The 14,102-nt window shown below is 45.9% G+C and overlaps 4 protein-coding genes across 4 annotated transcripts; 3 read left to right on the forward strand and 1 right to left on the reverse strand.

Annotated features, from left to right (window-relative positions):
* Positions 1-27: 27 nt before the first annotated feature.
* GLRG_09101 (uncharacterized protein) lies at positions 28-408 on the forward strand (the record flags this gene model as incomplete). The annotated part of the gene is made up of 1 exon (XM_008099786.1): positions 28-408. One exon carries the CDS (start codon positions 28-30, stop codon positions 406-408), a length of 381 nt encoding a protein of 126 aa, XP_008097977.1.
* Positions 409-3,348: 2,940 nt separating this feature from the next.
* GLRG_09102 (dihydrodipicolinate synthetase) lies at positions 3,349-4,350 on the reverse strand (the record flags this gene model as incomplete). The annotated part of the gene is made up of 1 exon (XM_008099787.1): positions 3,349-4,350. One exon carries the CDS (start codon positions 4,348-4,350, stop codon positions 3,349-3,351), a length of 1,002 nt encoding a protein of 333 aa, XP_008097978.1.
* A 2,997-nt stretch (positions 4,351-7,347) lies between these two features.
* Positions 7,348-8,514, forward strand: GLRG_09103 (2-dehydropantoate 2-reductase; the record flags this gene model as incomplete). The annotated part of the gene is made up of 4 exons (XM_008099788.1): positions 7,348-7,394; positions 7,453-7,601; positions 7,687-7,889; positions 7,939-8,514. The coding sequence occupies 4 exons, from the start codon at positions 7,348-7,350 to the stop codon at positions 8,512-8,514; spliced, it is 975 nt and encodes a 324-aa protein (XP_008097979.1).
* Positions 8,515-10,362: 1,848 nt separating this feature from the next.
* On the forward strand, positions 10,363-11,696 carry GLRG_09104 (uncharacterized protein; the record flags this gene model as incomplete). The annotated part of the gene is made up of 2 exons (XM_008099789.1): positions 10,363-11,154; positions 11,265-11,696. 2 exons carry the CDS (start codon positions 10,363-10,365, stop codon positions 11,694-11,696), a joined length of 1,224 nt encoding a protein of 407 aa, XP_008097980.1.
* Between the last annotated feature and the right edge of the window lie 2,406 nt (positions 11,697-14,102).

Here is a 14,102-nt window from a genome sequence, read left to right on the forward strand (position 1 = left end):
GCTTCATTATCTTGTCAATTAATAGTCATGACGGATGCCGAAAAGAGCCTCCAGGATCAGACCAACATCCTACCCTTCAGAAAGCTTCTTGTGGTCTCCGCGACTCTGGCAGTCACCCTATTAGTAACGTTTATCGATCAAAATGGAATTAGCGTCACATTACCTACCATTGCCGCCGACCTCAACGCGGAGGATACCATCTCGTGGGCTGGTACCTCGTCTCTCATTGCAAACACAATGTTCCAGATGCTCTACGGGCGCTTTTCCGACATCTTTGGCCGTAAAGCCATCTTCTTAAGTGTCATTGCGCTTCTGTCCCTCGGCGATCTACTATGCGGACTTTCGCAAAGTGCTACCATGTTCTACGTCTTCCGCGGCATCGCAGGCATCGGCGGAGGCGGCATATAGAATCTTGCCATGATCATTCTCTCCGACGTTGTCACTCTTGAGCAACGTGGAAATTACCAGGGTATCACTGGGTCGATGGTCGGGTTGGGCAGTGCCATTGGCCCTTTTCTTGCTGCCGCCTTTGTCGAGAAGACGACATGGAGAGCCTTTTTGGATGCTTTCACCAATGGGGCTCATAGTCGGAATCATCGCAGACTAATTATTGCCATCTAAGCCGTCGGAAGAGGACTTTATGAAGGGCTCCAAGAAAATCGACTATGCTGGTTCTCTTACCTCCTCGGCTGCGGTCGTCTTATTGCTAATTCCTATCTCTGGAGGTAAGTTTCAACTGCAGTCTTGCCCTCAAGTTATGAGCAAGCTGTCGTTGCATTCGCTTACATGCATCAGGTGGTGCATATTTCCCATGGAACTTGGCAATGGTAATTTGTATGCCTGCAATCGGCGCCATTTCCCTGGTCACTTTTGTGTTCGTCGAGTGGAAGTTTGCAAAGCTCCCGATGATGCCAGGCAATGATACCATGATATGCCATTTTGTATATCTATTCTTTAGATTGCTGATTAACTTGACACAGTTTCAATTTTCAAGGACAAAGTAGTTGTTGTTCTGCTGATACAGTGCTTTTTACTTGGTGCAGTGTATCCATCATATCTGTACTACATCCCGCTCTACCTACAGAACGCCCATCAGTATTCAGCCATCCATTCTGCTGCGATTACCGTTTCATTCATGGTAACACAGACGGTGTTATCGATTCTCTCTGGCTAGTATATTTCCAGAGTCGAACGCTACGGAGAGGTCATTTGGGCCGGTTTCAGTCTATGGACATTGTATGTCAAAGCCTTGACTCTTTGATTAGCGCGATGCTGACAACTGACGATCGACGCAGAGGGGCGGGACTGACTTTAATATACGATTAAGACACCAAGACAGGAATCATTGTTATCCCGCTAATCGTTATCGGCATGGGAGTTGGTCTCATCTTCCAGTCAACTCTTGTGGCTCTTCAAGCCCATTCTACAAAGTCCCGAAGAGCAGTAATCACTTCCAACCGAAATTTCTTCAGATGCGCAGGTGGTGCTTGCGGACTCGCTGTATCTGCAGCAGTACTACAAGCGACGCTGCGCACACATCTCCCACCAGAGTTCAAATACTTGTCAAGCAGTAGCTATTCGATACCTAAGCTTGACGAGCAGGACATGGCCGTAGTTCTGGATTCTTATATGGCAGCAAGCCGGGCCGTCTTCATTTTACAAATACCGTTGATCGGTCTATGTCTGATCGGCTGCTTGTTTGTCAAGGATCAAGGTTTGCACCCGATCGATGATATAGAACCCACAGATGTTACCACTGAAAGTCGAGATGAAGAAGTAGAAGTTTCACGCGTGAAGATTACTCGTAATAACGATGGTAACGTTGGTGAGCAGATAATGCCGCCTTCTGCCAGGGCTCGGTGAGGCTGGGAATCAACACTGGTTCATGGTTCATGATCTTGATGATATAACGAGCAAGGACAAGTTAGAAGACAAATATCTCGTGTGATAAGTCGAATGTCTGAAAAGTGGGGTAGAAAAGTAACTGGGTCTTAGTATTAGTCTATAAGGCGGAAAGAACGTTAGATATAATAGTCCCCTAGACGCCTCGAGTCATGCCCGATGTGACTTTACAAATGTAATGTGCTATCGTAATTTTCGAATTTAGAGCTTGACTTCATAGCCTTCTTCAGGTTTCTTGAAGGGCTTCGTGATCCTCGGAAGTAGACTGCCCCTATCTTCTAGCTAGTAGCACGTCAGAACTTATTTGCATACGGGTTGTTTCCCACGATTGGATCCGAACTTTGGCCAGAGTGGGTTTCTGCATGTAATGGAACAAGGGGGATTCGTTTGTTGTCACCCAAAACGGGCCCTGAAGTTCGCTTACACACTAACTACATGCTCACGCGATTCGCCGTTGAGTCCTTATGGGGATCCTGCGGAGAGAATAGCTTGGGGAGGGGTACATATGCCACTAGAAACGCCTCAGACCATTACTTAGGTACGTTGCCAACATGTAGAGCTACGATAGGAAAAGTCAGTATAAGTGACTTGCCCAATGTTCAGCACAACAAAGAAGGTTCTAAAATCGATGGATAGAAGCACAGTACCATGAAATGCGTTAGATCGTCACCCATCGCACGACCGACCTTGGTTTCGTCACCTATTTGCATCCTAGCGATTGACCCGCTCTTCACAAATAACGCAGGTGGTTGGGGGTCAACTCCCCAGATCCGGACCCGCATAGCCGCTTGGACCCAAGCCTAAACGGCAATTTATGTGGGGGTCACTCGTTTCCTATCTTAGCTAAACTTACTTATTAACCCCCCCATGGGATATAAGACGGACTTAGTTCGGAACAGGTGAGACGACCTTAGGATGGTTGGAAGGGGGGGAGGGGGGGGGGGGGGGGGTTGAGAGGCATCCCTAATATGAGCATTCAAGTTTGTGCAGTGCATTGATGATTTATAATCCTTCTAACCCCCCATAAGCGGTCTAGTTGTGCAGTTTTACTTAGGACGTGGACATCACCATATGTAATCCCTATGCGCAGCATTAACGGAAAAATACTGGCAAGGGCAGATCGACGATGAGGAGGTTCAGATAGTCTTCAAAGCCAACTGGTACCCTGAAAATTTCAGCCTCAGGTGGTTTTGAGCATAATCTAGTGTCACAACCCCATATTAAAAACTGCACGGATATACCGGGGTCATTAATTGGCAAGAAAGGTTTTGCGGATTATTTGTCAGAATCAGACCACTGTTTGCTCAATGGAACGCTCGTACTTGACAGATCGCATTGTTGCCTGAGTTGACATGTAGTGTCTTTTTTTTTCAATAACAAAAAAATTGCATAATGTCATCGAAGCCACTTCGTAAAGGACCTTCCCATGCCCTCATCATGATCAACTCATTTTTGCAAGGCTGCCTCAACAGCTACCAGTTCAGCGAATTCATCAAGCTGCTTGGCGAGTCTCTCCCCCTCTAGCAAAGCACAGGGCTTCCTTGGAAGACCTCCGTAGTTATAGTACTCTTGGAGGGCTGCCTTGACCGAAACGAACCCACCCTGGATCGCTGTCCAGTCACCACGAGCAACGACGGCTTGAAGCTCCCTTGCCTCTATTAGTTTCCCCTCGTTCCATAGGTCCATGACCTTCATACAAGCTAGAGGTGCGATGTTGCCAGTTCCCCCAATGATGCCATGGCCCCCAACGACCAGCATTTGGAGGGTGAAATCGACACTGCCGCCAAACGTACGGAACGGGGCGCCCGTATCTCCTTTCTTTGGAGCTGTCGCAGCGGCTATCCGCGCCAACTTTCCCGTATTACCGCAGGTCAGCTTCACGCCGACAATATTATGGTGCTCTGAGAGGGCAATGATTGTATCTGAGTTGAGATCCAGACCGCTACAGGCGCCCGGGTAGTTGTAGATGAGAATGGGGATGGGGCTGGCGTCTGCGACGTCTCTGAAGTGTTGAAGTATGTGCTCGGTAGTGAGAAGGCCTCCGTAGTATGCCGGTGGAAGAACCAAAGCGTAGTCACCGCCTGATGCCCCGGCTTCTTTGCAGAACTGGATGGTCTCTCTTGTTGACTGTGCACCGCAGCCGACCAGTAGAGGAAGGTTGCTTCTTCCGGCCGAGTCAAGCGCTGCTCGTGTGGTTTGGTTGATGAGCTGTCTTTCGGCGTGATCAAGATGCACAGCTTCACCGTTGGAACCGTGGGTGACGAGGCCAGCAACACCCGCCTTGGCTAAACGGACGGCATGGGAGGTGGTCGTTTCAACATCTACCGAGTCGTCGGAACGAAAAAATGCTACCGTTGGCACGTAAAGCCCCGGCATCAAAGCCGGTCTTGAACGGTGGCCCGAGTCATCGTCGTTGTGATAGGAGTTCCCGCTGGCTGAAGGAGACATGATGACCGATAAGATGGGTAGTTATTTGGAGGACCAGAAAAGGTATGTGTCTTTAGATAAAACGAGAGAGGGATGATGATGACGGGTTAGGTTCGTCGCGCACTAACCTTATGTAAAAGATAAACAAAGAGCCAGACCAGTCGTGCGTAGTTCATCGAGGGATCAGTTTTCGCCCCCTCTTAAGTTAGTTGGTGTAGGTCGTGCACCCAACAAGAACACCGAAAATAGAGAATGATCCCGGAGTCCAACCCCCACGCCGGCATCTTGAGAATATCATATGATTCACAATCTTACAAGGCATCATCCCAACTCTACCTAGAGCCCTCCCCCCCACAGATCAGGGAAGTCAAACGGGTGGTAGATGATTCCGCGGGGGGTTGGCACCAAATGATTACGGTTCTCCGCCACCCAAGGGAGAATCCTTCAGTCACTCCACTGTATCTTCTCCACAGACTAGACTTAGCCCAACAGAACATGTACCTAAACGATCTCGGCGCGAAATCAGCAGATTGATCAGTCGAGACGGTGACATCTAGGGTGGAAACCGGCGTGGTGTCCGCCCAGCACGCGACTCGCTGAATATGTCGCTACTTTGATGAAGTAATGTGAACTTAAACAGCGAGGCCGAGCCCTGGAATCGCCACGAGGGGTTCTGTGCCTTGCTTCTCGATCATGTTGGATACGGGAATAACAAGAAGGGACGGTGAAACTGCTTTGCAGCTCCCCCTAATCCTTTCATAGAGTGGCAGGTGCTCGGCAAGATTTGATCTCGGTAGAGGATCGGCAGCGTCCGGCTATGCTCGGCAACTCGAGTCATCAGCGCTGGTAATGACCGCCCAACGACTGACCCCCTCCCCGGATTCTCAAGCGCACGCAATCAGGTCAATAAGGCAATGGAAGCAGCTTTCTTAGAGAGGGGGCATCATTCCCGGTTTCTCGGGCGTATCCTACAAACGGAAAACAGCACCCGATCGATGTTATAGTGTCGTCCAATCGGGGATTATTCTACCACTAAGGACTAAGCCGCCGGTCACCGGATTGGACGAACTCATCGCTTCGACCGATGACGAGCTTTGCCACGACTCTGAACCCAAGGCGCCAACCGACCACTTATTTCACATAAGCGACTCAAGGGCGGAGATGAGAGAGTGGCGGCATGGACACGAGAACAAAAGTGCCTACTGGCCTCCCAACAGGTACAAGAGTCCAGAACTGTTTCGAAGGCCAACCGTTGGCGAACTCTTCATGGCCAATCATCCTAGGCAGACTTGCCCGCAGGGGGGCGAATGACCAATGGAATTACGTAAAGGAGGTAAGAACTCGTCTGCTTGATCCCGAAGGACTGTGGATCGCCGGGATTAAATTACAAAGTGTTGGCTTTGTCCATGGCGGGTACCTACCTAGTCATCCATTCATTTTGCAAACACTTCCATCACGACTTTCACATTACCGATATGATCTTGTCACTCTTGTGGTGAGGGGCGAGGAACGAAAGACTGAGAACATCACACTTCAGCTTCTGGCCAAGGCCACGAAGGTCAAACCGAAGGAGCAGGTCACTATGCCTACAGCGAAACCTACATCGCGACTTTGGCCGGGATCGGAGGTTGTTATCGACACCGCGACTCAGGATTCCCCGCAGCAACAGTCTTTACGACAAGTTGTTAATAGAAAGGCAACGCTAGATGATCGAGCACGTGTCCTAGATAACAAAGCAAGAGAGAGACAAGGGCCACATCAGTTTCGAGGGCGGCACAAAGACATCACAGAAGCACAACCTCGGCATTTTATGACACGGAGTGCTTTAATTCCCGACGTGTATAATAGAGGAGCACGCAGCAACTGTATCAATGCGCTGGCTTGTTCCCACCGGCGGCCAATAACAAGGACAGCTCGAAGCTTTTGCGCCGAGCGGAGATTTATCTCAAGTACGATATCCCGGTCTATCCCAAAGGAGTATCTCATCGCCGTCTGGAACCTCATCGCTGGTGTTATATCATCGCAGTCACAGAGGTGTTACTTGGAAGATGGGCCAGAACCTCCCGGAAAGAGGATCGAAGATGCTGCCCGATTGGTCGCTAGGTCAGCCGATGAATGGGGGCATACAGTGGAGGAAGATGATCCAGGGTCGTTGAGAGCGCCCAGAACACCAGAGGAAAAAATTAAGCTCGTCAGGCAGGCAAGCAGGATTCGCGAAACGGCGTTGCAGGTTGCGAACTGTGCGAATGATTGGGGCGAGAGGTTAAAGAGAAACCGATCTTCGTCATAGCTGCGGAGATGAAACCTCGGGTCTGCGGCCACATAGAACGCAAACATGGAACCGAACGTAGTAGTTACAAGAAGTAGCTTTGGTGGAACTTTTCTCGCTCACGAACCCGTATCAATCCACCACATATCCAAGTGCACAATCCAGGTAACATCCATAACAGTCGCCAGACATGTGTGTGTTGCGTGCTGACATGAAGGGCGGATCCCATGCGGATCTGTTGGTTTTGTTGATGGTGATACTTCCGAAGGCCTATTGGCTATACCAACAAGACCACACCATGAAGCCAAGCCTCCAATTGACACGGCCCCAACTCTCTAGAGGCCTCCAATGATGAAGACGAAAAGAATGGTCGTTACCGACTTCCCCGCCCCGGTTGGCCAAGGAGTGAGGGGAAACATAGGGCGCCACGTCAGGCACACCCTGGCCCCCTGGACCGAACACGGACGTGACCCCCAATTTGCCTCCGTCTTAATCCCCACGAGACAGGGACAGGGGTGTCCGGGGTACAGGTGACTGAACCTCCGCAGCCGGTTATCGGGGGGGGGGGGGGGGGGGGGGGCTAAAAACCCATGATAGAGGAGAACTCGCCAATCTATCATCTCACTGCGGTTCTCGTACCTCTACGGCGTTGTGACGGGATAGCTTGCAAAGAACAGCTTGGAGGGACCACCCGCTATCAACTGTGACGGGGCCACCAAAAGTGTCGCCCAGCCTGCATCGCTCCCAGAATGCCTGACGACAAACAGCTCGATGTCCTGTTGTACGGACTTGGAGCGTGCGTTGCATCACATGGTTTAGCTAGTATAAACCGAAACATTGACGCGAACTGACAGGATCGGATCATTCTATGCTTTCATTCTAAGCAGAGCACCACACGTTCGATTGACAGTTGTCGCAAGATCGAATTACGACGCAGTGAAAGAGAATGGAATCACCCTCTACAGCGAGAACCATGGGGAGCATACCATCCGCCCGTACAAAGGTTAACTTTCGATAAGTATACAAAAGTCCCACATTTACATTTCGGGAGCCCATAGGTCGGAAATCGCATTACTGACATCCTAAAGTCCTAAGAAATGCAGCCGAGGCAGAATCCAAATTTGACTACATCATCTGCGCGCACAAGGCCATCGCGCAGAATGCCGTTCCGGCGCAGATCGCCCCGGCGGTAGATGAAGACAAGTCAACGATTGTCATTATTCAGAACGGCGTTGGCAACGAAGTGTCGTTTCGTCAAGCGTTTCCCCATACAACAATCATCTCATGTGTAGTGAGTGGCTTCGGCTCTGGGCCTGGACCTTTGAGTACTGACAGATCAGACTTGGACGGGAGCGGCGCAGCCTCAGCCTGGGCTTATCAAGCATACAAAGTCGGAGGATATGCAGATAGGGTTATACAAGAACGACGCCGACCAAGGAGTCGAGCAACAACGGCTGACCGAGTTTGCCTCTTTACTGACTAAGGGCAAGACCGTCTTCCAGGTGGTGCCCGACGTTCAGGTTCAGCGTTGGGAGAAGGTGGTCTGGAATGCCGCTTGGAACTCCCTGACAACGCTTACGCTTCTCGACACACACTCCTGGCTGAGCTCATCGCCAGAAGCCAAGCCGATGACACAGTGCCTCATGAGAGAAGTCATCGACGTCGCCAAAGCTTGCAACGTTCCTATCGGGTACGACTTGACTGACAAGCTTATCGGCAAAATCCTGGACATGCATCCAATTGGCAGCAGCATGCAAAATGATTTCAAAGCTGGGAGGCCGATGGAAGTTGATATTATCCTCGGCTACCCATACCGAAAGGGCAAAGAATTAGGCATTGCAACACCGACGTTGGATACGATTTATACCATCTTGACCGGTACCAACGTCCGGCTACTTAGAAAGTCTGAGCAATGAATAGTTTCATCAATGACGGCAAAATTCTTTGACATTGGTTCCTAATGCGGCGTGACTCCTCTGTCTTTCTAAGCTAATCGTGTAGGCTGGAAGACTACCGTTTCATAGTCCATTCCCTCCAAGACACAAAACCCAAGGTTTTGCCCTGGTCGAGGGAGCATGAGTACGGGTATTGGGCCGTCCACGATTTGGTACGTAGCTATGACAGACCTTGCCTTCTAACATACCGCTTTACAGAGGTATAATCCATTACCCACCCGCCAGGTAGGCGCGTTATTATTATTATTTAAATAACTGTATGCTTACGATGCAATTGCGGCTATAATCTTTGGAATTGATTACGTTTTTCCATTGTGAAATTATGCTGTCCCTAGAATACTACGTTACTCTAAAAGCTCGCATTCTAACATATCGCTTAAACAATCAACGATGTTAAATCAAACTACTCCTACCTACCTGACACACATTGACTTTGCTTTCGATCACCACTATCATCATCATGGATTGATTAATATATACGCTCATTCAATTATCCTCTATGTTGACTGCCTTATACACACTCCTGTGACAACATGCCCAGATAAGTAGGGTCCCAACCGATCTATGGCCTCCTATTGGCTAGATTATAAGACATCAAGTATTTCAAGTCAATCGGAGGGGGTCGAATTGACTACTTGAGGGATGGCGATGGCCTCAATTTGACTAGTTGGGTTGAATAATTTGTCAATCCGATTGCACTTGCGGAGACGCTGGAGAAAAAGTCGAGGGAAGGGGGAGAAAGACGAGGAAACAAGGGAAGAGCCAAGAGGGAGTCGGGACAACCAGTACTCGAAGGGAATTCCTTTTCTCTAGGCGCCCCTCGAAGTGTCGGCTTTACTGAGTGGTGAGGAAGAGATTCGAGCGAGAGGGAAAGGGGCAAAAGCACTTCCAAACAGACCCCCCACCCCTGCTGTCAGTCGAAGAGGGAGAGGAAGAGTCGGGGGGCCAAAGGCAGAGCGCTGGGAGAGATGACAGAGAAGGGATGGAGGAGACGGAATGGCCAGAAGACGAGGGCGCTTACCCATGACCAACCAGTTTTTCCAAGTCGAAAAGTTTGGGGTATGTTGTGCGCAATTACCAGGCTGGATCGCGGCGCAAGAAATCAACTTCAACGTTGGTAAGCCTATGTGCTGATAGGAGGCTTTTGTATTGATGAGAGCAGGATGAAACCTTCCGCCCATGTACTGGGTACTTCGGGCCCCTGCAGCTATAGTCACAGAACGGGCAGGCAAACATACCAAAACGATAGGAAGCGGACGTCTATGTGCCAAGCTCATGCCAAACTCGGCAGCTGTTAGTTACCTCTGGTTATCAGTCACTTTAGGTGCACAATTGTGTATCTTCCACCTACTTTCTTATCCTCCCGCTTCCCAGTCAGTTTCAGTACGTATGTGTTTGTGATACTAAGATGCAGCAGTCTGTTGGCTCACTGTATGTCAGCTTTCTGGGTGCCGCCATCTGAAGCAACAAATCCATTTCAAACATTTACAATAAAATCTACAACATGCTTGTTCACCAGTCATAAATTTCCAACCTTCAAAACAAAACCAGTCTTCATTGGACGTTTGCTGTTTGTCTCAATTTTCCTACAACTACCCATGACTAATTATTAAATAAACCTAAAAACTTGTCACACTGAGTTAGTCTTCAAATACTCCTCCTTTTTAGATGTTTTCAAGGGTCGTCCAAAACATTTCTATAATTGCGTAGCTCAATCCTTTCGACAATTTATACCATTCAGTTCCCTCATAAGAAAACAGACTAGAAAGAAATCCAGTGCCTTCATTAGCACCACACACTCTAACTACGATGCGTTGGGTATTCCAAATCCTCTTTCTTCTTCTCCTTCCCCTTTTTTACTTCATCCTCCATTTCCAGTCTCAGCAGACTTTGGTTAAGGATAAGATCAGACGGAACAGAAGGATAGCTAACTTTGACATTTTCCACCCGAACTCACTTCGCAACCGCCTACAACTCCGCGCAGGCCCCAACGCCCGCCTTGTCACGACTTTCGGCATCCAAAACTCCTTTACAACTACGGATGTGGCCCAACATATGAAGTTCCTTCGACGCGCCATACAAGCCATTAACAGCGCTGATAAAGCCACATGGTACAGAGTCTGGACACTAGCCAACGAGACGACAAGTGTGTTGCTACGTATCAGCGAGAACACAGTCAGTGTTGAACGCATCGCCCGCATCTTATGTTTTGATGTCGTGCTAGAGCTCCTTTTTAAGCATACGCGTCTCAAGCCATACGACATTGACCACGCGGACCGCGCTACAGAACTCATCAACATTCTTTGGCAACAGTCTAAGAAGGGGTTGAGTGAGCAGACGCCGATCACACAGGAGCACACACTGGATGCTTTGCACGCAGCGCTACGTAAACTGGTGTCTGGCAGAGAAGATTCAAATCTGGCACTCATTATGCCGGCTTATGAGACGCTGTGGCGGGTCGTCCTATTAACATACATTCATGTCGCCTTCCGCTACATGGATACCGCCTCAACGAATCTGGTTGAAGAAGTTGTAGAGATTGTGTCTTTCAATCGCGGGGCAAGCGAGAAACTGCATCCGACTGTTGAGCATTTTGCTGAGGTTTGTGATTTCCCTATTATCGCTCTCGCGGCGTCTCAGCAGGTTTCAAAGAGTATCAAATGTTCGGATCGTAACAATAAGCGGTTTGAGCTAATCATCACACATATTAGGAAGCTCTTCGATTGTATCCGCCTACAAAGCGCATTTACCGGGCGTCTGACGTTGGTGCAGTAGCAGCTGATGTTGAGTCTATGCATCATGACTTTCGAATCTGGGGTCATGATGCTCTCCATTTCTGTCCTAGCCGCTTCAGTAAATTGACACAGGACCAGAAGGACGCGTACATGCCCTTCGGCGTAGGTAGGAACGTGTGTCCCGCTATCAACGGTTTCGGCAGGAAGATGATTTCGTCCTTGGTGGTTGTACTTCTTACACGGCTCGGTACAAGAGCTTCGGGGGCGCGAGTCTGGTTTAGCGACGACAAGTTGGATCAAGACAGTACGGCCCCATTGCCAACTGGGCGAAATGACGCCGTGAAGTGGATCGTAAGTCCGGGTGGTACCAGCCAAGGACTTTTGCAGAAGGCTGCCGTAGCCCACTGATGTTTCATGCAATGACAAACTTGTGGTTCAAATGCAAAAGGCATTATAAGTTAGCTTGATTTTAGCAGTAGGTTGGCAAGCTCCAATTGTCGTACCTATTGTCTAGAAATTCACCTAAACATTAAATTAATTTCGAAAGCAAACCCCCGGCCCAATTATTGCTGTAGAGCTTGGATGGCAAGCTAACGACTACTTAAGGCTCTAGATAACCATCGGAATACAAGCCAGTCCAAGCTTCCGGGGAACCAGAAGCCATGGGTTGCGGTTACCAGGCAGACACATCTGCGGGGCGGCCCACAGTCCCCAACGTACTGCACTTTAATTAACAATTAATTATATTAAAATAATAGATATATTCAGATATTCTAATTAGCTAAACCAGTATATATAGGTCTACTACATCCTCCTCGTTTTTTTAGGGTTAATCTAACTACCTATCTATCTACCTATCTATCTACCTATCTATCTATCTACCTACACGTAATAATAATAATAACCTATTACTACTAACCTATTATAACTACGTTATTTATTACTAATTAACCTTTTACCTAATTATTATTATTTTTTTACGTTAATATAGTGCTAGATTTCCCTTAATTAACTACTAGTAAGGCTAACGTAATTAACACGCTATATAATAAATCTATAACCCTCTAGCTGCTGTTACTACCTAACTATAAGGAGGATATAATTAACTTTAACCTAGAGGACTTTTAGAAAGAACTTAATAGTAAGAATATTCCTTTTACTAGCTTACCTACCTATCTAACTATTTACTTTATTAGGACTTACCTTATACGCCCTTAAGACCTAGGCTAGCCTTATTATTATACCTAATAACCTTATTACCTACTATAAGTAATACTTTTACCTTACTAAGCCTATAGAGGTAAGCACTACTAAATTTAAATAAATATAGGCTTTTATTAGTAATTTCTTTAATTTAATAAAAGCTTAAAGCTATACCCCTAGTAGCACTTCTACTACCTACTATTACTACCTACTTTAGTTAACTAAAGTTAATAAGCCTTAAGGTAGTAAGGCTATAATAATATATAACTATACTATATAAGTAGGCACTAGTTACCTTATACGCACTAAAGTTATTAAAGTATAAGTAGGTAACTTTATTATAATAGTAGTTATTTTATAAGTTAGCCTTAGCCTTTATAACTATATACTTAAACGCCTTAATTAAATCTACTTACTATAAGGTATTAAAGACCTTACTACTAAGTAAGTTACCCTTAGTTATTTAGCTACTAAAGTCTACTACGTACTATAAGGCTACTTTAGCTACTATAAGGCTGTTAAGTAGGCGCTAGTAACTATAGGTAGCTATTAGCTTTCTTACTAGGCTATACGTAACGTAGGCTGCTACTAGCTAGCTACTTACCTTAATCCTTACCTTATTAGCTATAACTATTTATAGTACTTATAAGTTACTAAAGTAGAGGCTTATTACTATACCTATAACCTCTAATTTTAGTATTATATAGTCTAATAGGCTAATAAAGTAAGTAAGGGGCTTATATAGGTATCTAAGGCTAGCCTTATATTATTATAGTAATATAGCCTTTTTACTATAATAAATACTACTTACTAAACTAACTAGCTTAGCTAGCTACTTTATACTATTATAGTTAGAGATACTATAGGTAGCTAGATACTAATTAGCTACTTTCTCACTAAAAAAGGTAATACTAATATTATTACTACTTACTTATATATATTAAAGGGCTAGGCTAACTAGTAGTTATATTACTTTCTTACTAATAATTTAGCTATTAAGTAATATGCTATATATAATACCTTTTATAGCTTTATAAATAGTAAGATAAAAGTATTACACTTCCTTTACTATATCTACTATAAAAAAACCCTTTACTATTATCTTATAAAATATCTAACTACTTTATACTATATAATCTTTATATTAAAATACTACTATATAAGGCTAAGTTATTATAAATCTATTACTACTATAATAAAAAGTCTACTACCTAAGTAAGCTACCTATATTAAAAATAACTAGCTACTAACACTTAACCTCTAGGCTAACTATACCTATAACTATTTACTACTACTACTTTAGGCTAAATTAAGTAACCTACTTAAAGGCCTTTATAGCGTTATTAAACGTAGTAACTATTATATACTTTAGTAATTTAGCCTATAAGGGATTATTAAGTATATTAGCTATGTTAATAGTAAATACTTTACTACTACTAAGCTATACCTTACTAACTTTTATAGTAAAGTCCTTTATAAGTAATAAGTCTTACTTTATATTTCTTACCTACTTATACCTATATAAAAGTTAATTACTAGTAAACTTTATAAGGTAAAGATAGTAGCTACTAATAGTTTAGATTTATACTATAATATATAGGTAGGTAATAA

Source organism: Colletotrichum graminicola (assembly GCF_000149035.1).
Source record: "Colletotrichum graminicola M1.001 genomic scaffold supercont1.45, whole genome shotgun sequence".
Classification (NCBI taxonomy): domain Eukaryota; kingdom Fungi; phylum Ascomycota; class Sordariomycetes; order Glomerellales; family Glomerellaceae; genus Colletotrichum; species Colletotrichum graminicola.